General features: G+C 39.8%; 2 protein-coding genes across 2 annotated transcripts; one reads left to right on the top strand and one right to left on the bottom strand.

Moving 5' to 3' along the window:
• Positions 1–3,949: 3,949 nt before the first annotated feature.
• On the bottom strand, positions 3,950–4,576 carry LOC131820791 (transcription initiation factor IIA subunit 2-like). The gene has a single exon (XM_059156544.1). The coding sequence runs from the start codon at positions 4,481–4,483 to the stop codon at positions 4,154–4,156; it is 330 nt and encodes a 109-aa protein (XP_059012527.1). The 5' UTR covers positions 4,484–4,576; the 3' UTR covers positions 3,950–4,153.
• A 13,553-nt stretch (positions 4,577–18,129) lies between these two features.
• Positions 18,130–20,195, top strand: LIPT2 (lipoyl(octanoyl) transferase 2). Its single transcript, XM_059132712.1, has 2 exons — positions 18,130–18,696; positions 19,240–20,195. The coding sequence occupies exons 1-2, from the start codon at positions 18,231–18,233 to the stop codon at positions 19,467–19,469; spliced, it is 696 nt and encodes a 231-aa protein (XP_058988695.1). The 5' UTR covers positions 18,130–18,230; the 3' UTR covers positions 19,470–20,195.
• Positions 20,196–26,285: the final 6,090 nt, after the last annotated feature.

Consider the following 26,285-nt stretch of genomic DNA (forward strand, 5'->3'; position numbering starts at 1 on the left):
GTACTCTGGCTTCTTTTGCTCAAAAGGTATGGCTATTTTATGGTTGAAAGCTGGCAAAACATCAAAGATGACTGAATTTAATGGTTTTGTTTTGATGGATAGTAATATATGTATAAAAAAGGAATATATGATTTATATATGATTATATATTTCATAAAATTTGTTCTCACCCTCATTTTAACAAAATCACCAATTACATTGTTATAATCAAAAGTTTTCAAATAATTTTGATTGACAATAAGGTCCAAAATTAAATAAACTTTGTTGAATCACTGTATATTTTAGACTTTTTTTTTACTTACTAATTTCAATTTGGAAAAACTTTCCACTAGTAACTGGAATTGTCAACAAACATCTTTTTTTTAAATTGTCATTTTGTTACTTGCTGATGATTTTTTTTAATTTTTAAATTTTTTTATTAACATATAATGTATTATTAGCCCCAGGGGTACAGGTCTGTGAATTGCCAGGTTTACTTTTTACAGCACTCACCATAGCACATACCTTCCCCAATGTCCATAACCCAACCACCCTCTCCTGACCCCCCTCCCCCAAGCAACCCTCAGTTTGTTTTGTGTGATTGAGTCTCTTATGATTTGTCTCCTTCCCAATCCTATCTTGTTTCATTTATTCCTTTCCTACCCCCCAAACACCCCATTTTGCCTCTCAACTTCCTCATATCAGGGAGATCATATGGTAAATGTCATTCTCTGATTGACTTATTTCGCTAAGCATCAACAATCTTAAGACAAAATTTAGGTTAAAATAATGTATCCTGGGGATGCCTGGCTCAGTCGGTTGGGTCACTGCCTTCGGCCCAGGTCATGATCCCGAGGTTCTGGAATTGAGTCCCACATCGCTCCTTGCTCAGTAGGAAGCCTGCTTCTCTCTCCACCTCTGCCTGCTTGTGAGCATTCTCTCTCTCTTTCTGACAAATAAATAAATAAAATATTTTAAAATTTTTTCATTTATTTATTTGTCAGAGATCACACGTAGGCAAACAGGCAGGCAGGTGGGAGCAGGGGGTTGGAGGAAGCAGGCTCCCCACCAAGCAGGGAGCCTGATGCAGGGCTCCATCCCAAGACCCTGGGATTATGACCTCATGACCGGAGCCGAAGACAGAGGCTTTAACCCACTGAGCCACCCAGATACCCCGTAAATAAATAAAATCTTAAAAAAAAAACAAACCATAATGTGTCCTGAATTTTATATATTGTGGTCAAATATTGTTATGGGAATACATAATTATATATTTCATAATAATTATATATCAGAATAAATTTATATCAAAAGTATGAACAATTATATTTATATATAAAAATAAACATAATATATATAATAGATTATAAAACTGAGAGCTTTTTCCCTAAGGTCAGGAACAAGACAAGAATGGCCACTCTTACCACTTTTATTTAACGTACAGGACGTCCTAGCCAAGGCAATCAGATGACAAAAAGAAAAAAAAAGGAATCCAAATTGATAAGGCAGAAATAAAAGTTTCACTATTTGCATATGACATGGTATTATATATAGAAAACCCTAAGGACTCTAGAAAAAAATACTAGAACTGGTAAATGAATTCAGTAAAGTTACAGGATATAAAATTAATGTACAGAAATCTATTGCATTTCTGTACAGTAATCATGAAGCAGCAGAAAGAGAAAATAAGAAAACAATCCCTTTTATAATCACACCAAAACTAAAAAATACTTAGGAATAAACTTAACCAAAAAGGTAAAAGACCTGTACTCTGAAACCTGTAAAACACTGATGAAAAAAATTCAAGATGGCACAAAGAAATGTAAAGTCGTTTCATAATCATTGGTTTGAAGAATATTGTTAAAATATCTATACTACTCAGGGCGCCTGGGTGGCTCAGTGGGTTAGAGACTCTGCCTTTGGTTCGGGTCATGGTCCCAGGGTCCTGGGATCAAGCCCCACATCAGGCTCTCTGCTTGGCGGAGAGCCTGCTTCCCTCTCTGTCTCTGTCTGCCTCTGCCTTCTTGTGATCGCTCTCTGTCAAATAAATAAATAAAATCTTAAAAAAAAATGCCTATAGTACTCAAAGTAATCTACAGATTTAATGTAATCCCTATAAAAACATCAACAGCATTTTTCACCAAACTAGAGCATCTTAAAATTTGGAACTACAAACAACCCTGAAGAGCCAAAGCAATCATGAAAAAGAAAAAAGCTGGAGACATCACAACTTTAGACTTCAGATTACATTATAAAGCTGTAGCAATCAAAACAGTATAGCACTGGCACAAAAATAAACACAGATCAATAGAACAGAATAGAAAACCCAGAATTGAGCCCACAGCTATATGATCAATTAATCTTCAATAAAACAGGAAAGAACAGCCAGTGGGAAGAAGTCTTTTCAATAAATGGTCTTGGAAAAACAGCAACATGATGAAGAATGAAACTGCACTACTTTTTAATACCATACACAAAATAAATTCAAAATGGATTATGGACCTAAATGTGAGACCTGAAACCATAAAAATCCTCGAAGGGAGTAGAGGCAGTAATTTCTCTGATATTGGCTATAGTAGCATATGTCTCCTGAGGCAAGGGAAACAAAAGCAAAAATAAACTATTGGCACTACATAAAAATAAAAAGCTTCCACACAGCAAAGGAAGCAATGAGCAAAACTATAAGGCAACCTACTAAATGGGAAAAGATATTTGCAAATGGCATATCTAATAAAGGGTTAATATTTCAAATAGACAAAGAACTTATACAACTCAACAGCCAAAAAAAAAAACCACCAAAAAATCTTATTATAATGGGCAGAAGACATGAACAGACATTTCTCTAAAGAAGACATACAGATTGCAACAGACACATGAAAACATGTTCAATATCACTAATCATCAGGGAAATGCAAATCAAAACCACAGTCAGGTATCACATTATGCCTGTCAGAATGGCTAAAGTAAAAAACTCAAGAAACAAGTGTTGGAGAGGATGTTGGTGGGAATGCAAACTGGTGGAGCCACTGTGGAAAACAGCACAGAGTTTCTTCAAAAAGTTAAAAATAGAGCTACTCTACAATCTAGTAACTCTACTACTGGGTATTTGCCCCCCAAATTCAAAGAGATACATGCAACCCTATGTTTATGGCAACATTATTTACAATAGCCAAATTATGGAAGCAGTCCATGCGTCCACTGATAGATGAATGGGTAAAAAAAAATGTAGTATACATAGACAAAGGAACATTATTCAACCATGTAAAGGAATGAAATCTTGTCATTTGCAACAACATGGATGGAACTAGAGAGTATAATGCTAAGTGAAATAAAGTAGTCAGAGAAAGACAAATACCATATGATTTCACTCATGTGTGGAATTTAAGAAACAAAAGGAACAAAGAAAATAAAAAGAAAGTCAAACGGAGAAACAAACTCTTAACTGTAGAGAACAAACAGATGGTTAGCAGAGGGGAGGTGAAGGGGGTGGAAATAAAACTAAATTTTTTAAAAAGTAGCATATGTAACAAATTGTAACAAAAAATAATCCAAAATCTTTTCATTATATAAATCATCACCAGTTATACTGTGGTTTTCATCATTTCTTAAAGCAATATCTAAGTCCACAAAGAATCAGTATTATATTCATGCTATAATCAGACCATATGTTTACATATAAACAAATGTAAGAGTAGTATGGATTTTTTTTTTGAGTTTTAAAATGAATTTATTCAAGAATGTTCTTAGGAAGGCAACAATGTTTGTTGTTAAAAAAAACTTCTGGGGAGCCTGGGTGGCTCAGTGGGTTAAGCCGCTGCCTTCGGCTCAGGTCATGATCTCAGGGTCCTGGGATAGAGTCCCACATCGGGCTCTCTGCTCAGCAGGGAGCCTGCTTCCTCCTCTCTCTCTCTGCCTACTTGTGATCTCTCTCTCTGTCGAATAAATAAATAAAATCTTAAAAAAAAAAAAAAACTTCTGTTTCTTCATGCTGAAAAAGTAATGTAAGAGGCTATAGTTACAAGCTTCTTCCTATTGGAATTCTGGGAGTATATATAGCACAGTGTAGTCATTTCCGCAATGCTAGAATAAATTTAAAAAGTCTCTTCTATGCTTCTCTTCAAAAAGTGATGAATAACAACAGAAGATGGCATAAAAAAGCTTTTTTTTTTTCTATTTATTCTGTAGTATTGGAGCCAGTATTTTTACCATCACAGGCTACAATTTTCACTTTATCCACTTTAATAAGTTCTGTCACCTCTCTGAATTCAACATCACTCAATACAAAAGTCCACACGTTATCGCAGAATCTGTATGTATTTAGAGAGCCCCTGAAATTGACTCTGTTCCTGACCCTCTGCGCCAATGCTGAATTTATAGCTTTATCAAACTGAAGTAGAACCTGAAGGGCAAGTTGGGGGGTGATCTGTTGAGACTGTATGAGCTCATCAAGGCTCTCCTGGAGACTGTTTCCCAAAGTTGTATTTCTGTATAATTGATATGCCATGGCTTAGGAGAAAGAAGTTGGTTTTTCTTATTCAGGCTTGCATTGATGTCCTGTGGGGCAGGCGCTTCCTGCCGCGGAGCGGACTGAAGCGGAGCAACCGTAGTATGGATTTTTTATAATCAAAATATTTATTAGCTGCCATGTGCCACTGTTACAAATACCAAGCAACTCTTGAGTTCCTCCTAGACCACAAATTAGAACACAAAGAGAAGCAAACACTCTGGGAAATGATGTCCCATTACGCATTCATGCTATTTGAGGAAATAGATTCCTCAGAACCTATCCATGTGTTTCTCTCTTCCTCTCCCCAAGATCTCCGCCACTCACGTGGTCAGAATAACCCAGAGCAGTGTCCAGCTCTTATGTGGGCAGCAGCACAAGCCACGGAACTCCAGACACAGCTGCCATGTAAAGAAAGCGGTCTATATCCATGATTGAGGGGGATGGTGGTTACACAGATGGATACATTCATCTCCTCACACTGTGTACTTAAATGTGTGCATTTTGTTGCATGTAAAACACACAATTTTTTTGTATTGAGGCTTTAAAGCAAGACAAATGAAGTGTTTCCCTGGGGCCTGAACGAGTTTACACACAGAAGGGAATGTTCCGAGTATAGGACATGCAGCCCCAGCACTGAGCACCAGCTCCGAGTGTCAAATCAACCATGCTTTCTTTACTGAACCCTGGGGGGTGTGGGGAGGGTGCATGCCAGCAAGGGAGGGGATACATAAGGCTTCTAAAATGCAGGGTCCTGGGAAGAGATCCCTCCCGCATTAGTCCATGGGTGGCATTGCATCCTGATTCCTACTTTTTTAAAAAAAGATTTTATTTATTTATTTGTCAGAGAAAGGGGGCGGGGACAAGCAGGGGAACAGCAGGCAGAGGGCATTCTTGCTGAGCAAGCAGCCCCATGTGGGACTCGATCCCAGGAGCCTGGAACCATGACCTGAGCTGAAGGCAGCTGTTTAACTGACTGAGCCACCCAGGTGTCCCTTGATTCCTCCCTTTTCCTCACTCCCCGCATATCCAGTCCATCAACTGGCCCTGTGGTTCTGCCTCCTGAATATGTCTTACATCTCTCCTCGCTCCATCTCTGCTGGCCCCCTCCAGCCCAGGCTGTCATCATCTCTGACTTGGAGTACAATGATCTCTTGGTTAAACAGGCCTCTCTGCTTCCTCTCCCACCTTCCTCCTACCTGCTCTCCCCATAGCAACCAGCATGATATTAAAACATAAATAGCATCAGAATTGCTATCTTGCTGAAAACGATTCAACTGTATTCCCATTGCTCTTAAGATAATGACCCACAACTTTAGTGACCTTTAAGGTTCTGCAGGACCAGCTTTGTGCAGTCCTGGCCTCAAGAGTCTGGCCTCAAGCCATCCTCCTGGTTTATTCTGAGTCAGCATACCCTGTTTAGTGATTTGTGTGATTGCCACCAGGTCTTTCTGTCTTACCCGCCCACCCAAGGCCGGCAGGGACTATCTGTTTTGTTCGAGTGCTGTTGCCCATCACAATGAAAGCATTTGATAAATACCATTGGCCAAATAGGTGAATGGATGTTTTTAAACTGGAGGGTAGCACAGACAAGTCTGGGTTTTCGAAATGTATCTGGATGTAGTGTGAAAGGTGAGATAGATGGAAATAGGTTGGAGGGAGGTGGCTGCCATTTATGCATAAGCTCAGGATCTCACTAGACCAGCCTCCACTGTTGAGAGTGAATGATAAAGAAAGATGTGACTTTAAGGCTGAGACAGGGAGAGAGAGGCCAAGAAGCAGAGGCATTCTGCCTTATATAATGGAGATCTATGTAAAATTTCAATAAGAAGTCTCCATTACTAAAAATGGATTTCAGAACCACTGGGCTGGTAGTCAGGATCCCAGAGTTCCAGTCGTGTTTCTTTCCCTGAATAGACTTGTGTAAGTCCCTTGCCTTTCTCTTACTTCAGGGAGAGCAGAGATTGGAATGACTTCTGAGCACTGATAAGCAGAGTCTACACAAGTGTGGCAGAGCCTTCATAGGCCTGCTTTGACTCAAGTCCTTCATTTTATCTGTAACTCCTTAGAAGCTGAGAAGAAGGTCAGTGATACTAGAGGTCAGGGAACTAAGAGGTGTCGTCAGGTCTATGACATCACATGCTTGGGGTGTGCTGGGCCCCTGTCCATTGCCGATCAGGAAGGGGAGGGAGCAGATAGAATCTGGCAAGGAGGCCATGGTTGGCTGTGACCCTGGAGCTAACAGTTCAGGATCAATAGTCACAATCAGTGCCTAAGGGGTATGTCTTAATCTAGGGGCATAGATACCAAGAAGAACACCAGGATTCAGAACACGGACAGTGCTATGGATTCTCAGAGCAAGATGGCAGCCAGCAGCTGGGAAGACACACTATTCTGCCTCCAGCTACATGGACTGGAATCAGGCAGGACCATAACTACTCATTGAATTGATGGATAAATGGAGGGATGGATGAATGGACAGATGGAACAATACACTAACCCTATACCCTGAGGAAAGGCTGGCAATCAGTAGGCCCTTCAAACACCCAGCTTCTCAGTTTATTGCTCTTGTTTATTTATTCAACAAACATTTTTGTTGAGTAGCCTTTATGTGCCAAACTATGAGATGCACGCTATGGGGTATTTGGATCCCGGTTAAGGGCAAGGATTCTATAGCCTGATTACCCAGACTTGAATCCTGTCCTTAGCTCATAGTAGTAGCTTAATAGTAAGCAATATATTCACTTTGTGTCTCCGTTTCTTCGTCTGTGAAATGAGGAAGATAATAGTACCTACTTTATGGGTTGTTAGGATATTAAATACATTAATAGTTTCAAAGCTTTTAGAGTCCTGAGCACATGGTGTTAGCTTTACTCTGTATTCTCAGGTCACAGGTCAAGTGGGGGGGGCTGGAGGATGACTAACCCAACCTACAATAACCCAGGCAGACTATATATTTGCAGAGGTACAGACAAGTTGTTGAGGGATGGGACAGGGTGGCACTGTGGAAAGGACACTTTACACTGAAGCTGATAGGATGATTTGAGGTTGATTCAGCATACTATGAGATACACACTTTTTAGGATGATGGTAGCCAAACACCCATCCTCATGTCCTGAAAATTTAGTATCACTAGGGACCTGAAGTCTACCTTGATCCACTGTTTCCTTTTATGGTCAAGACCCCGGTAAAATGTCCCAGTTCAAGGACACACAGCTAGTTATTTATTTAATAAATCATGCTTTCGTTCTCCAAATATTCACTAAAAACTTACTGTGTGCCAGGCACTAGGGTAAGTGGGGATCTAGGGATCAAATTATGTGTGACCTTCCCCAAAGGAGTTCATATACTCAAATAAATAGTCATAGACACAGAACATGAGCCCAGATCCCAACCTCCCAGCACAGGACTCCTTCTAATTCCCATTAGAACCTTTTACAGACTGAGATCATCTTCTCCAAGAGCTGAGTCTTGAGTTACTTTCCTAATCCCATAGCTATTTTCTAATGAACTACAGATACCCTGGGACAGAGCTTATGAAGTTTAACCTCTATTCTTCCCTCAGAGCTTGGAGCTATCTAAATGCTATGTTTATTTTTAAACAACAGCACTGTCACTGATGACTCATAATGACTTTTGTAATTTGCTCTGAAACCTACCATTGTATGTGTCTGTCCAGGTTATTTTGTCTCCCTTTCCAATTTCTTGGCCCTGAGTCTTATTCTAGTTGTTATTCCCTTACCCCTACCTTCCCACTTCCTCCTTCCCCACCCCTGTGGCTATTCCCCAGCTACACAAGGATCAGTTGGTATCTTTCTCTCGCTCTCACTCTTGCTCTTGTTTTTATTGTTGTTGTTGTTGTTTTGTTTTTTAGGAGAAGTTGATATCTTTGTCTAAGTGTTTATATTCCTTTAGCCCCACAACTTGCATACTGAATCTGGGCCCAAGTCCTTTGAAAGGCTACCTTCTTGTCTAGGATAGGGGCTGGGGCTGAGAGAGATCATACCTTCCCTCTTTCAGTGGTTTCATTATCCTCAGATATCTTGTATCCATTAGGTACCACAAGCTGGAGCTGACAAGCTTCTTAAGGGTCCCCAAAAATGTTTAGGACCACTCTTCTCCCATTTTTTTAAAAGAATTCAAAATACAGAAACTATGAAATCAAAAGCAATAAATATTTAAACAAATGTCTACAAATGTATATTTTTTATCACTTTGTTAGTTTTTCAACATAATTGTGACAGTGACTGTCACATACCCCATTCTTCCTTTATTAACAGACTGCCTAAATTTTAACTAGGCATAAGATCACCCAACAACTATACTTACAAACTCTCTTAAAGCTAGATGTGGTCATGTGACTAAGTTTTGGACATGGGACATAAGTACAAGTGATACCTACTACTTTTGGCTGGGTAGTAGATGTGGGCCCATATTCATATTCTTCATAGTCATAGTACTTAAGAATCTTTTGAGCCACAAATTATCCTACTCATGGAAGATAGTTTGTCCATTTTAACTCTTGAGCAGCATTCCATTGTATAAATATACTGCAGTATGTGCATTCTAATTGATAGATACTTGGGCTGTTTCCAGTTTGGGAGTATGGTGAATAAAGTTGTATTGAACATTGTTACAAAAATCTTTTTGTGGTATAAATATTTTCATTTATCATGGGTACATTCCTAGAGGAAAAAATGGGCCATAGGATGGGTGTATATTTAGTTTCATAAGAAATGCCAGACATTTGGGGCACCTGGGTGGCTCAGTGGGTTAAGCCGCTGCCTTCGGCTCGGGTCATGATCTCAGGGTGCTGGGATCGAGTCCCGCATCGGGCTCTCTGCTCAGCGGGGAGCCTGCTTCCTCCTCTCTCTCTCTGCCTGCCTCTCTGCCTACTTGTGATCTCTCTCTGTCAAATAAATAAATAAAATCTTAAAAAATAAAAAAAAAAAAAAAAAAAAAAAAGAAATGCCAGACATTTACCAATGTGTTTATACCATTCTACACTACCAACAACATTATGTGAGATTTCTGGTTGCTCCACAATCTTGTCAACACTTGATATTTTCAGTTGTTTTTTTTAAATTTTACACATTCACCAGAGTGCATAATATTATTTCATTGTGGTTTTGATTTACATTTCCTGACAATGATGTTAAGCACAGGAAGACAGTAAAAAGAAAACAGAGAAATAATAATAAAAAACCAGAACAAACAGAAAAATGAACTACCAAGATTAAGCCTTAATATAGAAATATATCAATAATTACATTAAATCTAAATGACCTAAATATACCAATTGAAAGACAGAGATTGGTAGAGTGAGGGGGGTAAAGCATGATCCAACCATATGTTATCTGTAAGAAACTCACTTTAAATATAACAATAAAGACAAATTGAAAGTAAAAGGATGGAAAAATATATATGATGCAAAAGTAATCAGAGGAAGCAGGAGTAAGTGACTATAATCCAATCAAAGTAAACTTCAGAGCAAAAAATAGTATCAGAGACAGAGAAGAACTTTATAAAATGATAGAAGGATCTACCCACCAAGAAGACAGGGCAATCATAAATGGATATATACCAAACAAAATATGTGAAACAAAGAGTAATAGAACTCAAGTGAGAAATAGGTAAATCCGCAATTAAATTTGGAGACTTCAACACCCTTCTTTGAACCATTGGTAGAACAACTAGATAGAAAAATAAGCAAGGATATAGAAGAAAACATCATCACCATCTACCAATAGATTCTAATTAGCATTTAAAAACTACTGTACCCAACAACAACAGAACATACATTTTTTTTTTTTAGCTGCCCATGGAACATATACCAAGGTAGACCATATGAGGCCATTAAGAAACATTTTTTTTAAAAGAACTGTAATCATATAGTGTATTCTCTGTCCACAGTGGAATCAGACTAGAAATCATTAACAGAAAGATAATAAGCATGTAACATACTTAGAAATAATCCATGGGTCAAAGAGGAAGTCTCAAAGGAAATAAAAAGATACATTGAACTGAATGAAGATGATCATACATTATAGCAAACTTTGTGGATACAGACAAAGTCATACTGAGAGGGAAAAATTTGTAGCACTAAATTCACATACTAGAAAAGAGGGGAAAAGTCTAAAAGCAATTATCTAAGCTCCCACACAGAAATCATTTGGAAAACAACAACAACAACAACAACAAAATAAACCCAAAGCAAGCAGAAAGAGGGAATAATAAAGAGCAGAAATCAATGAAATTAGAAACAAAAACAATGGAAACAATGAAACAGAGAATGAATTCTTTGAAAAAATTAATAAAATTGACAAATCTCTAATAAGACTAACAAAGAAAAGAGAGAGAGAGAGAGACAACACACATTTTCAACATCAAAAATGACAAAATGGGGGCGCCCGGGTGGCTCAGTGTGTTGAGCCACTGCCTTCAGCTCGGGTCATGATCTCAGGGTCCTGGGATCGAGTCCCGCATCAGGCTCTCTGCTCAGCGGGGAGCCTGCTTCCCTCTCTCTCTCTCTTTCTCTGCCTGCCTCTCTGCCTACTTGTGATCTCTGTCTGTCAAATGAATAAATAAAATCTTTTAAAAAAATGACAAAATGGACATCACTATAGACCATGTAAGTATCCACGGGATAATAAGTGACTACTACAAACAACTTACACATAATTTGACAACTTAGATGAAATGGACCAATTTCTTGAAAAACACAAACTACTACAACTCATCCATATGGAATAGATCATATTTATTTATTTATTTATTTTTGAAGTTGATGGTTTTAATAGAACTACAACTATTAATAAAGTTGAATTTGTAATTTTAAAACTCCATGAAAGAAATCTCTAGACCCAGGTAGTTTCAGAAATTCTACCAAATGTTTAAAGAAGAATGTAAAAAACCTACACAATCTTTTCCAGAAAACAGAAGAGGAAAAACACTTCACAATTTATTTATGAATCTAGTATTGTCCTATACCAAAACAAAAGAAGTACAAAAAAGAGAAAACTTTCAACCAATATCTCTCATAAACTTAGATGCAAAAATTCTCAACAAAATACTAGCAAACCAAATACAACAATGTATAAAAAGAATTATAAAAATGTATAAAATGAATTATATACCATAACCAAATGGGCTTTATTCCAGATATGTATGTATATATATATGTATATACATATATATGTATATTCATTCATCCCAAGGCTAGTCAATATCCAAAAATCAATCAATGTAATCTACCACATTAACAGATTAAAAAAGAAAAATCACATGATCATACCAATCATTACAAAACAAAACAAAAAAAAAAACTTTTGACAAGATTCAACACCTTCATGATAAACAAAACCCTCAGGAAAACAGGGATAGAAAGAAACTTTCACAACTTAATAAATTATCTACAACAAGCCTACAACTAACAATTTATCTGACAGTGGAAGACTAAATGCTTTTCCCCTAAGACTGAAAAAAGGCAAGGAAGCTCTTACTACCTGCTCTTACTATCCTTATTCAACATAGTACTGGTTCTGTTCAGTACAATAAGGCAAAACAAAGAAATTAAATGCATACCCAATCAGAAAGGAAGAAAATAGAACTGTCCCTTTTGCGGATGACAAGATTATCTACATAGAAATTCCTAAGGAATCTACCAAAAAATTATTAGGGCTAATAAGTGAATTCAGCAAAAATCAGTTGCATTTCCATATATTTGCAACAAACACATGGACACAGAAATTAAAAACACAGTACCATTTAGAATCACTCAAAAAGGAGAAATATTTAGGTACAAATCTGACAAAACATGTATAGATTTGTTTGCTGAAAACTACAAAATGCTGATGAAAGGAGTCAAAGATGTAAATAAATGGTGAGACATAACCATGTCCATGGACTGGAAGACCCAATATAGCAAATGTGTTGATTCTTCCCAAATAGATATAAAGGTTCAATGCAATTCCTATCAAAATTCCATCAAGACTTTTTAGATATAGGGGCACCTGGGTGGCTCAGTGGGTTAAATCCTCTGCCTTCAGCTCAGGTCATGATCTCAGGGTCCTGGGATCGAGCCCCGCATCGGGCTCTCTGCTCAGCGGCAAGCCTGCGTCCTCCTCTTCTGCCTGCCTCTCTGCCTACTTGTGATCTCTGGCTGCCAAATAAATAAATAAAATCTTTTAAAAAAAGATTCTTTAGATATAGATGAGGTTATTCTTTTTTATAATTTTTAAAAAAGATTTTATTTATTTATTTGACAGAGAGAGGAGACATATTCAGAGAGGGAACACAAGCAGGGGGACTGGGAGAGGTAGAAGTAGACCCCCACTGAGCAGGGAGCCCAATGTGGGACTCAATCCCAGGACTCTGGAATCATGACCTGAGCTGAAGGCAGATGCTTAACAACTGAGCCACCCAGGCATCCCTTTTTAAATGTTTTTAATTTTTTTTTCCTCTACTTATTTTTTTTTTAGTAAATTTATTTATTTTCAGAAAAACAGTATTCATTATTTTTTTCACCACACCCAGTGCTCCATGCAATCTGTGCCCTCTATAATACCCACCACCTGGTACTCCAACCTCCCAACTCCCCAACCTCCCAACCCCCCGCCACTTCAAACCTCTCAGATTGTTTTTCAGAGTCCATAATCTCTCATGATTCACCTCCCCTTCCAATTTACCCCAACTCCCTTCTCTTAACACCCCTTGTCCTTCATGATATTTGTTACGCTCCACAAATAAATGAAACCATATGATAATTGACTCTCTCTGCTTGACTTATTTCACTCAGCATAATCTCTTCCAGTCCTGTCCATGTTGCTACAAAAGTTGGGTATTCATGCTTTCTGATGAAGGCATAATACTCCATAGTATATGGACTACATCTTCCTTATCCATTTGTCCGTTGAAAAGCATCTTGGTTCTTTCCATAGTTTGGCGACCGTGGCCATTGCTGCTATAAACATTGGGGTACAGATGGCCCTTCTTTTCACGACATCTGTATCTTTGGGGTAAATACCATCAGTTTGATCTCTATAGTAAAGAGTCTGCTTTTTGGTTTGTCTCTTTTTTTCTTTGTTTGTTTTGTTCTTAAATTTTACAATTGAGTGAAATCATATGGTATTTGTCTTTCTCTGACTGACTTGCTTCACTTAGCATTATACCCTCCAGATCCATCCATGTGGTTGCAAATGACAAGATTTCATTCTTATTTTTGTGGCTAAGGAATATTCCATTGTATACATATACATCTTCTTTGTCCATTCTTCTATCAGTGGACACATGGGTTGTTTCCATATCTTGACTATTGTAAATAATGCATTTTTAAAAATATTTTATTTATTAATTTGGGGGGGCACAAGGGGGAGGTAAGACAAAAGGAGAGGGAGAAACAGATTGCCCGCTGAGCAGAGAGTCTGACATCGGGCTCTATCCCAAGACCCTGAGATCATGGCCTAAGCCAAAGGTAGACACTTAACCAATTGAGCCACCCAGGCATGCCTGCATGTATCTTTTTGAACTAGTTGTTTTCATTTTCTTTGGGTAAACACCCAGTAGTGTAATTACTGGCATAGGGTAATTCTGGTTTTTTCTTTTGTTTTGTTCTGTTTTGTTTTTTTAGTTTTTGAGGAACCTCCGTACTCTTTTTCAGAGTGGCTGTGCCAGTTTGCATTCTCATCAAACTTCAAGAGGGTTCCTTTTTCTCCACAACCTCACCAACACTTGTTGTTTGTGTTTCTGATATTAGCCATTCTAACAGGTGTGAGGCGATACCTCATTGTGGGTTTTGAGTTGCATTTCCCTGATGGTTAGTGATGTTGAGCATGTTTTCATGTGTCTGTTGACCATCTGTATGTCTTCTTTAGAAAAATGTCTGTTCATGTCTCCTGCCCATATTTAATAGGATTATATGTGTTTTTCTGGCATTGAGTTATGTAAGTTCTTTGTATATTTGGGGTATTTACCCCTTATTGGGTATATAATTTGCAATTATCTTCTACTGTTCCATGGGTTTTTTGTTTTGTTGATGTCTCCTTCATTGTGCAAAATCTATTTGTTTTACTGTTGTTCCAAAAGTTTATTTTTGTTTTCGTTTCCCTTGCCTCAGGAAACATATCTAGAAAAATGTTTCTACAGCTGAGGTCAAAGAGATTACTGCCTATGTTTTCTTCTAAGAATTTTATGGTTTCAGGTCTCACTTTTAGGTCTTTAAACTCAAAATAGAGTTTATATTTGTGTACAGTGTAAGAAAGTGGTGCAGTTTCATTCTTTTGCATGTAGCTAACCAGTTTTCCCAACACCATTTGTTGAAGAGACTGTCTTTTTCCCATTGCATGTTCTTGCCTCCTTTGTCATAGATTAATTTTTCATATAACCAAGGGTTTACTTCTGAGTTTTCAGTTCTGTTCTGTTGATCTGTCTATTTTTGTGCCATTACCATACTAGTTTGATTGCTACAGCTTTGTAGTATATCTAGATATCCAAGACTGTGATAGCTCCAGTTTTGTTTTTCTTTTTCAAGATTGCTTTAGCTATTTGTGGTCTTTTGTGGTTTCATACAAAGTTTAGGATTATTTGTTCTAGTTCTGTGAAAAGCGCTGTTGGTGTCTGCTAGGGATTTATGCCCAGCTGGTTTTTTACAAAAGTGTGAGAACAATTAAATGGAGGAAACATAGGCTTTTGAACAAATGGTGGTGGAGCAATAGGATATCCACAGGCAAAAAACAAACAAACAAACAAAAAAACTCCAAAAAAAAAGCATGACCAAAGTTTCCAAACATAGGGAAAAACACAGGAGAAACTCCCCAGGATGTAGGGCTAGGCAAAGACTTTTTAGACCAAAATCTTGATCCATTAAAGGAAAAGTAGATAAATTGGACTTTATCACAGTTGCAAACATTTGCTCTTCAAAAGATATTAAGAGGATGAAAAAACAAGCCACAGATTGGGCAGAATTATTTACAAACCATGTATCTGACAAAGAACTAGAACTGAGAATATATAAAGAATTCTAAAAACTAAACATTAAAAAACCACAATTAGAAAATGGGCAAAATACATGAACAGACTTTTCACTGAAGAGGATATTCAGGTTGAAAATAAGCCCAGTAAAAATGTTCAACATCATCAGCCATTAGGGAAATATAAATTAAAATCACAACAAAATACTACTACTAGAATGTCTTTTAAAAATGATGACAATGTCAAATGCTGACAAAGATGTAGAGAAATTAAATCACTCATAGATATATTGCTGGTAGGAATGAAAATGGGACAACTACTCTGGAGAGCAGTTTTTCTAAAAAATGAAACATGCAAGCACCATAAATCCCAGCAATTGTACTCCTCAGCATTTATTCCAGATAAATGAAAACCTATGGTCACACAGAAATACCCTGTATACAAATATCTGTAGCAGTTTTTTTTTTTTAAGATTTTATTTATTTATTTGACAGAGAGAGATCACAAGTAGACAGAGAGGCAGGCAGAGAGAGAGAGAGAGGGAAGCAGGCTCCCCGCTGAGCAGAGAGCCTGATGCGGGACTCGATCCCAGGACCCTGAGATCATGACCTGAGCCCAAGGCAGCGGCTTAACCCACTGAGCCACCCAGGTGCCCTATCTGTAGCAGTTTTATTCAGGTTCTCTGAAAACTGGAAATAATCTAGCTATTTATCAGTGGGAGAATAGATAAACAAAATGTGTTCCATCCTAACTATGGAATACTACTCATCAAAAAAAAGAAACAGACTATTGTTACATGCAACCTTCTGGATGAGTCTCCAGAAAATAATGCTAAGGGAAAAAAAGTGAATTCCAAAAGTTTACACATTGTGTCATTCCATTTATATAACACAGATTTGTATTTCCATGGGGGTGGCGGTGGATATAAAAGAAGAACATGAGGGATCCATGTGGTGATAGAAATGTTCTGTGGGGCGCCTGGATGGCTCAATGGGTTAAAGCCTCTGCCTTCGGCTCAGGTCATGATCCCAGGGTCCTGGGATTGAGGCCCGCATTAGAATCTCTGCTCAGCGGGGAGCCTGCTTCCCCCAATCTCTTGCTCTGCCTGCCTCTCTGCCTACTTGTGATCTCTGTCAGTCAAATAAATAAAATCTAAAAAAAAAAAAAAGAAATGTTCTGTATCCTGACTATATCAATGTCAATATCCTAATTGTGACATTGGCAAGACATTACCATTAGGGAAAACAGGGTAAAGGGTAAAGAAGATCTCTCTGTATTATTCCTTACAACTGTATGTGAGTCTACAATTTTTTCAAAATAAACAAAATTAATTAAGATGTTACCTTTGTGGTTTCTCTCTTGTCTGAACCCTGAATGATGCAATACCCTTCATTAGACTGGGGGATTTCTCTTCTCTTCCTAGTTTGTTCCAGTTTGCAGGGAGTTTTAGTCAGGGTGGGTGTTAATTTTGGCAACTGCTTCTTTTGCACCTACTGAAAATAATCATATGGTTTTTCAAATTATATTATTTGATTTTATAATGTTAAATCAATCTTGAATTCCTGGGATGAACATTACTTCATCGTGATGTATTAATTCTTTTATACATTGCTAGATTCAATTTGCTAATATTTGCTTAGGATTTCTACGTCTATATTAAGAAATGTCTTTCAGATACCTAAGGGAGGGAAGTTACTAGTTTTCTAAAATTAAAAAAGACCTAAGCAAAAATAGTAAAGTAGCAAAATTTGACAAGGCTCAATGATGCGTAAACAATAATTTGTTATATTATTGTCTACACTTTCCTGCTTTCTTATTTTCGTTTTTCTTTCTTTTCAATTGAAAATCCTTGCCTTTAGCTTGGAAGATAAATTCAGAGGACAAATTGAGGATCTAATAACCAAGTTGTTTATGCTATTAGAACTAAGGAGTGGGATAGCCTTATGTATCCTCTTCATCTGGAAATAGGCCTAACAAAGTTGGTACTCAGTGGAAGTTTATTGAATTAGTTCAATTTATTTGAATGACAATCTGAAATAACAGAATGGATACTGTGGTCCAGATCCACCCTCAGGACCCAGCCAGTCATTCCCCCAGCTTCTGAGAGTAGGCTGCTTCTGGCTCCTAATTCTTCTGTGGGAATTGCCTTCCATAGAAGAAGTTGCCTTGCCGAGAGTTACAGATAGAGCCTCAATCACAGCTCAGTGATAGGAATAAAAACTTTTGGTCCTTGTTCTTTAATTCGGAATAACTCTTAAAGGTCATCCCCGGTTCAGAGCATTCTTTGAGACAGGTTGAGGCCTCTACAGCGACTGTTTCAGGTTAACTTCTCCTGCTGCGAATCTTGGTTCCATCACTCTTAGAGCTTCCCATCATAAACTTTCTGCACGTTCACCTCCTTTTCGCTCTCTTCCTCGGGTAATTCCACCCAGGACACACATTATCCTATTTTATATTCTTTTCCTAACAGTTTTCAGTATGTGAGATAACCTTATTTATTTAACGCTTTAATACTTGCTTATTGTCTCCAATTAGACTGTAAGCTTCCCAGCAGACTTTTTCCGCCATACACTGTGCACCACTAACTATATCAAGCGCCCACTGGTTGTTGAATGAGTGGAAGAGTCACACCTGATACTGGGTCTTGGGCCGACAATCGAAAGCCTGCGACCAGAGCTTAGGAGAGGCCACTGGGGACGTGCCTCTGAGTCCCCGCCCCTTCTGTCACGCTTCCAGCCCAGGCTGGGGGCGGAACCTCGCAGATTCCCCCGCTGAAGCTATGCGGCAGCCGGCGGTACGCCTGGTGCTGCTGGGCCGGGTACCCTACAACGAGCTGCTGGCCCTGCAGGAGCGCTGGTTGCGGCGGCTGCAGGCCGAGCCAGGCACTGAGGCCATCTCAGGGACTGAGGCGGGCGCACTCCTGCTCTGCGAGCCCGCGGGGCCCGTGTACACGTCCGGGCTGCGCGGCGGCCTGACGCCGGAGGAGACGGCGCGGCTGCGGGCTTTGGGCGCCGAGGTACGCACCACAGGCCGCGGCGGCCTGGCCACCTTCCATGGCCCAGGCCAGCTGCTCTGCTACCCAGTCCTAGACCTGAGACGCCTGGGCCTGCGCCTGCGCACCCACGTAGCGGCGCTGGAGGGGTGCGCCGTGCGCCTGTGCGAGCTCCAGAACTTGCGGGGCGCCCGCGCCCGGCCTCCACCCTACACCGGCGTTTGGCTCGGGGAGCGCAAGATCTGCGCAATAGGTTAGTGCGGTGGGCCGGGGGCGGGGCTTGGTGGGACTGGACCAATGGAGAGGAGAGCAAACTTGGGCTGGGCGGAAGTGTATCTGGCGCGGGCTTTGAATCAGAACTACCAGCTGCGTTTGATGTTCTAAACCTTCTCACTGATCTCATATTCGCAGCCTTCAGGAGGGCCCTCACTGGTTATCTCATCCAACATTCATCTTTTCGAGAAGTGAATTGCCAGGTTACTTCCAATGAGTCACAATGCCTGGACGATAATGGAGTTTAGTAATCTTCACAAAAAAAAAAAAAAAAAAAAATTTTAAAGCAGCAGAATCTCTGTTAAAAGATATTTTCTGGAATCTCCACAATAAGTGGAGGAGCTGTGGAGCCACACACCCCTCCCCAGCCTTGCCCCCCCCCCCCATCTATGCCCAAGCTCTTGGGTGGCTCAGAAACAAAGCTGGAAAACCAGTGATGGAGTCCAATTCCTTCATCAGACTGAGGGGGATCCTGAAGCCTGGGAAGGGTATCTACTCTGAGACCCTTTTTCTTGTCTTGCAGGAGTCCGCTGTGGAAGGCACATCACATCCCACGGCCTGGCTCTGAACTGTTCTACAGACCTTGTGTGGTTTGATCACATTGTCCCCTGCGGGCTGGTTGGGACAGGTGTCACCTCTCTGAGTGAGGAGCTCCAAAGGCATGTCACTGTGGATGAAGTAATACCACCTTTCCTTGACGCCTTTAAAGAGACCTACAAGTGCACGTTGATCTCAGAAAACCGCTCCAACTGATGAGTGTTCATGTTATCACAGTTGGGAGGTCCTGCTTGAAAAGCACCCAGACTGACTTGGTAGTCACTGAAACCCAGATTCTAGAGTTGGCCCTGTCATTCATTCACCATGAGACTATGAGCGAAGTATGAGCTCTTAGCCATTGTTTCCCTATGTCTGCTGGCTTATTTATATCTTCTCACCTACCTCAGATATGGTAGATGCAAAAGCATTATGAAAAGCAACACATGATGTATAAATAGAAGACATTAGCACTACTATTCACCCCGCATTTTCTCAGCTTAGAGAAACTCAGATATAGAGAATCAGTTTTCAAGTATTTATCACTTTCTAAATATTGCATTTTATTTGGTGATTCTGGGCTCTGGTTCCTTTGATTTTGTGGGGAATCATATCTCTAGATAGCCCAGGTGAAAGTGATATGGTGGGGAGCTTTCTGCAATAAAAGGAAAAGGGAAAGGAATCTTTAAAGAATAAAATGGGATCTTGACTTCCTGCATTGGATTGCCAAGCTTGATAGCTATTTTTAGTTAGGTAACCTGAGCCAGACCAGAGGCCAGGAAAAGACAAGAATAATTTCTCACACTGTACAAATGCCAAAGGTAGAAGTAAGTTTTCCTTAAGTGAGATCTCTAAATTTATAAGGCTGTGTATTAACTACTCATTGCTATGTAACAAATCACCCCAAAACTTAATGACTTAAAGCAATAAACATTATCTCATATATTCTGTGGGTCAGGAATTTGGGAAAAGCTTAGCTGGGTGATTTCCGGGTTGAGATCTCTCATGAGGTGTAGGTAAGATGTCTGCAGGATCAACTGTCGTCTGAAGGTTTGACTGGGAATAGAGGATCTGTTTCTAAGATGGTTCGCTCTGCCTTGTTGGTACTGGTTGATGACAAAGCCTGTGTTCCTCACCATGTGGGCCACCCCATAGAGCTACTTGTTCCCCCAGAGCAACTGATGCCAGAAGAGATAAGGTGGAAGCCACAAAGTCTTTTAACAGAGTCTTGGAAGTTACACAGTCATTCCTACATTTCCCAATTGATGAACCCGACTCAGTGTGAAAGGGACTACACAGGGTGAGGGAAAGTGAAGATCATCAGGGACCATCTTCGAAACTGGCCAACATAGGCAGTTACCGTGGAAAGATCCTTGGATGAAAGTCAGGTGACCCAGGCTGCAGTCCCAGCTCTTTGGGCAAGTCATTTACCTCTCTGGTCTTCAGTTTCCCCTATATAAGCACTGTCCAATAGGAATACAACATGAGCCGCACTGTAATTTTGCTTTTACAGTAGCCACATCAAAAAAGGAAAAATAGGGCGCCTGGGTGGCTCAGTGGGTTGGGCCACTGCCTTCGGCTCAGGTCGTGATCTCGGAGTCCTGGGATCGAGTCCCGCATCGGGCTCCCTGCTCAGCGGGGAGCCTGCTTCCCTCTCTCTCTCTCTCTCTGCCTGCCTCTCCATCTACTTGTGATTTCTCTCTGTCAGATAAATAAATAAAATCTTTAAAAAAAAAAAAAAAAAAAAAAGGAAAAATAAACAGGTTGACATTAATAACACTGTAATTAACCTAATATAAAAATGTTTTACATTCCTTTTCTCCATGCCATATCTAGATATTCAGTGTATATTTTCCTTGTAGCTCATCTCATTTTGGAATTTTCACACTTCAGAAGTTCAGTAGCCACATGTGGCCAGTGGCTACCACACTGCAAAGTGCAGCTTTAGGTAATGTATCCAAAGTTCTGAGCTTCCAGGGTCCTGTGGCCCCATTGGCTTCTAGAAGAAAGGCGAGTTTTCCCACTTCTGAGGTTTGATGTTTAACTCTGCACACAGTTTTTATCAGTTATTCAAGCTGGAATGGACTTTGGAGGTATATACCTGCCTCCTCATTGTACAGAGATGAAACCAAGACTTGGGAAGAAACTTATTCAAGGAACACAGTGAGTTAATCACAAAGTCAGGATTGGGTGCCAGATATAAGCCCATTCTCATGTTCTTTTCCTGCTATGCACACTGACTTAGCACTCAGGACAGAATGATTTACAAGTTATGAACACTTGGTCAATATTAGTTGATTGGTGGTTTGTCCACCCATTATTTACCCATATCCCTTTTCTTTTGTTTTCCCTCTATGGAACCAACAGTGCTATTGTAGGAATGTGGGAGGTGGATAGTAGTTGATAATTACTTTGCAGTATTATTGCCAAAAAGGGAAATAATTATTCCAGGAAAAGTGAGTGAGATTCTCATGGTTGTAGGGCTGTGCACAGTGTTGCTCCCCATCTAGTGTTCAACTACCCTCTCTAGCAATGCTCATAAAGTGACTATACAGGCTGGTCTTGAATTCCACCAGAGACTGGGAAAGAAACATTTATTCAGCACTTATTTTTAGTACCAGGTACTGTGTTAGCACTCTTAAGTACATTGTCTCAGTCAGCAGCCTGTCCCCTGTTTCTGGAACACTGGGAATCATTCTGCATGGTGTAATGACTGAGTTACCTGACCTTCCTGAGCCTTCATTTCATTAGGCTCAAGGCTTGGCACAGAATAGACATGAGGAAATATATGCTAATTATTAATGTGGTTCACCAGCTATTTCAGGCAGGACTGTACTGTGTGACTCCCTTGTGGTTGGTTGGGGCCAAGCAATTTGTTCTGATCAATGAGTTAAGAATGGAGGTGACATACCACTTCTGAGCTGGAGCACTGAATTGCTGGTGTCAGGCCCCTTGGGGTTTCTCTTTTCCTCTGGAAAGGTGACCAACAGGACAATGTCACCCACTCTAATGGGAGCCTGGGATTTCCAGGCATCCTGGAAGAGCCAAGCCTCCAAGAACAGGTGGACTGTGGGTCAGCAGAGCCAGGAAGGATGCAGAGCAGAAGGCCAGGGGTCGGCAAAGGCCAGGCGCATGGGATCAGGTCAGGGTTCCTGGCTCTTCTTCCTGCCTGGACAGAGCCCACTTCCGGTTTCCCACACGGGCCCTTCCTCAAGGAAGGAAGCTGAGCTTATGAAGAAGGATTTTTAACACTCTGGTTTTCCTACCTCCAGAAGGCCTCTTCTTGTTTGTACAGAATCTCTTCCTTATAAATAAACAGATTGTCCAGGGTGTGGTACATAGGTGCTAAATGTAAGGACGTGACCAGCCACAGTGACTGGTTCGGCATCTCATTTCTCTGGTGAGGCTGTCAGGAAGCCACAGAGAGCCAGCTCTGGCAGCATGACCAGATGTAACTTCTTGCAAAAATCCTCTCTCCAAAAGCCCTGTGGAAATCAGATCTTTCCAGTCTAAATCTGATTCTTCTTTTTACCAAATTACAATTTACCATACATATAATCATATCATATTATAGTATCTATAAAATTTAAAAATAAAACGCTTGTACTCCCACCTGACAACAAATCCCCTACATTTGTGTATCTTTGGTGCTTGATCACAAACATACATATTTTAAGGACTTGTCATTATTATGTGGATAAAATTATGTATATTCTTTTAAACTAAACCTAATATTACATACATTTTCCCACATTGCTACATAATCTTTACAATTATATTTTTGAATGTCTTAATTTTGTTTTTTATTTCTTTTAAAACTTAGAATTCAAGGTTTTTCTAAATATAGGTAATGCAAAGTAAAAAGGTACAAAATGGTGGCATTGAAATGTAATTCTTGCTCCTATTCTTTTCCCCTGTAAACTCGGTTTCTTTTTCCTGGAGGCCCAAGTGATGGTATATTGTTTTTTATACACTTCAGAGATATTTTATGCAAACATAAGCATGCATGATTATATACATTTTTTTCATATATTAACATACTATACCCACAGCATTGCACTTTGGAGGTTGTTTCAGATTAGTATATAAAGAGAATCCTCATTTTTAAACATGACTGCAGAGAGGGGGGCCTGGGTGGCTCAGTCATTCAGTGTCTGCTTTCGGCTCAGGTTTTCATCCCAGAGTCCTGGGATTGAGTCCCACATCCGGCTCCTTCCCCAGTGGGAAGCCTGCTTCTCCCTCTCCCACTCCCCCTGCTTGTGTTCCTGTTCTCACTGTCTCTCTCTCTGTCAAATAAGTAAATTAAATCTTTTTTTAAAATGACTACAAAGGGGACGCCTGGGTGGCTCAGTTGGTTGGGCAGCTGCCTTCAGCTCAGGTCATGATCCCAGCGTCCTGGGATCGAGTCCCACATCGGGCTCCTTGCTCTGCAGGGAGCCTGCTTCTCCCTCTGACTCTTCCTTCCACTCTGTCTACCCGTGCTCGCTCTCACTCACTCTCTCTCTGACAAATAAATAAATAAAATCTTTAAAAAAAAAAAAATGACTACAAAGTATTCCATTCAGTGGATTTCTTATGATTTATTTAGCTAGTTCCCTATTGAGGACATTTAGGTTATTACTAACCTTTTGCTTTTACAAGCAAGGCTGCAATGAAAATTCTGTGTGTGTATGTGTGAGTGTGTGTGTGCGTGTGTGTGTGCGCGTGTGTTACATCATACATGGTGAATACAAAGGTTGCATCTTTAGAAATGATTTTTTGAGTCAAAGGATATGTGCATTTTTATTTTATTTTATTTTTAAAAAAATTTTATTTATTTATTTGACAGAGAGAAAGAGATCACAACTAGGCAGAGAGGCAGGCAGAGAGAGGGAGAAGCAGGCCCCCTGCCGAGGAGAGAGCCCGATGTGGGGCTCAATCTCAGGACCCCGAGATCATAACCTGAGCCAAGGCAGAGACATAACCCACTGAGCCACCCAGGCACTCCATGTGCATTTTTATTTTAATATATATTGTCATAATGCCTTCCATAAAAGTCACACCAATTTATATTCCCATCAATAATGTACAAGGGAGATGCCTGAATTTTTAACGCTTCAGCATCTTAGATTTTTTTTTCATTTTTTAAGTTTTTTGATATAAAATCTTTTTAACATACAACAATGAATCCCACTTATCCATCAGGCAGCTAAAGCAATCATCAACTCATGGCCAATCTTAATTTGTTTAAACTGGGAAGTACTTCTGGCTTACTCCCTGGACTATTGTAAAGCAAATCACAGAAACCATATTATTTCACCCATAAATACCTCAGTATATATTCCCCAAAGATAAGGGCTCAAAAAAAAAAAAACCCTTCAATATCAACAAATATTCAGTTACTATTCAGATTTTTCCAGCTGTTTGCTGAACTTTCTCTCTCTCTCTCTTTTTTTTCCCACAGTTGGTTTGTTCAAATCAGGATTCAAATACTGGATTTAGTTCACATGTCTCATAAATGTCTCCTAGTCTCTTCACCTATAGATTCCTCCCACAACCTTTTTTTTTTTTTTTAAAGCTTTTTTCCCCTGTGTTTCCTGAAGCTTGAAAGATAAAGCCTGACACGTGATATTATTTGGCAAGTCAGCTTCATAAGTGCTGGTGTGTGCTTAAGGTATGCAGTATCTTTGTGTTTTTTTTTCTTTTTCATGATGAGTTTTCCCTAGATTCATTATTTGGTTGGGGGTTACAAAATTTAATAGTCTGATTCTGACATGCTTCTTCACTTACCAGCTGGAATATGTTGATATAAATCAACACAACCAGTAGCATCAGTGTTATTGGTATTTTAATTGTTTCATAGTTTTGTTCATATTCAATAAAAGTTTGTATTGAATAAAAAATTATCTATATAAAATATTTGCTCTTATAGTTGCATTAGAGTTTATACCAAGTTAAATTTGAACATATTTAGATTGCCAGCTTTGAGTATCTCAATAATTGTTGAGGAATCCATATATTATTCAAATTCAAGAGACACTGATAAAAGGCTAAAGTGTTATATTTTTGTAATACCTAAATCGTGGGTTTTTCTAAGCCCAACACTGTTTGTTTGTGTTTGTAACCTAGTACGCAGCATGTAAAAGGAAGCAAATTTCATATCTATGTTGTTACGAAGCGTTCCCTATCGCCCCCACATTGGTTCTTTTGTTGACAGACATCAGTATCCAGTCCGTGTTGTGCTCATTGTGGCCATGCTCAGGCAGCTTTCCATTCCCACAGAATTCTGATTGTTAGACAGTTATTCCTCCTCCTAAACTGAAACCCGCCTCCAACACGTCAAAACCCTACCCGCCTGCGATGCCTTCTCTGGGAGTCCTTTCCTGGCCATGTCCTACCTATATCCGCCTCTAACAGCAGTGACCACACTGTGTTACAGTTACTTTGTTCCACAGCTGACATTGTCCAGACTGTGAGCTCTCCAGGCAGGGACTGTAGTGGCATCCTCTGTGGCCTCTTCAGGCCCAGTCTAGGGCCTCACACAAAAGAGGTACACAGAAATGGCCTGTTGGGCCAGCAAATGAATTCTATTCCAGAAGTGGTCTCTTCTTCAAGTTTAACTTTCCTGATTTTTCTGTTTTTCACATAACATGGCTTCCAGACTCCACACCTCTGCCCACATCTTGATAGGCTCTAACTGGCTACCGTGCCTTTAATCTGTGTTACTGGGAATTGAAGAAAACATGACTGGTTTGGGATGGTCAGTGTGAGGTGTGTCCGCTTGCGCTGGGCCCTGAGGACACAGAGGAGGACACAGGGACTTCCTCCCTGTCTTCAAGGAGCTCACAGCTTTGTGGAGGAAACATAGTATAAATAAAATTCATAATAAACTGTTAGAAGTACCATGAGAGAAGTTTGCACAGAGTACTATGGAAACATAAAAGTAAAGGTGAGAAACCATAAAAGAGAGGAGGGGCAGAAAAGGCTCAAGGTGACGCTGAATTAGAAGGCCAGGCTGAGTTTTTGACAGTGTACTGGAAGATCAGAGCTGGCAGA

The sequence above is a fragment of the Mustela lutreola genome, chromosome 1 (genome assembly GCF_030435805.1).
Source record: "Mustela lutreola isolate mMusLut2 chromosome 1, mMusLut2.pri, whole genome shotgun sequence".
NCBI lineage: Eukaryota > Metazoa > Chordata > Mammalia > Carnivora > Mustelidae > Mustela > Mustela lutreola.

Bases quoted from the DNA above. Each gene is read 5' to 3' on its own strand.
- LOC131820791 (XM_059156544.1), bottom strand. From the start codon at position 4,483: ATGGCATATCAATTATACAGAAATACAACTTTGGGAAACAGTCTCCAG.
- LIPT2 (XM_059132712.1), top strand. From the start codon at position 18,231: ATGCGGCAGCCGGCGGTACGCCTGGTGCTGCTGGGCCGGGTACCCTAC. The intron at 18,697-19,239 runs GTTAGTGCGGTG...CTTGTCTTGCAG, and splicing joins GCGCAAGATCTGCGCAATAG to GAGTCCGCTGTGGAAGGCAC.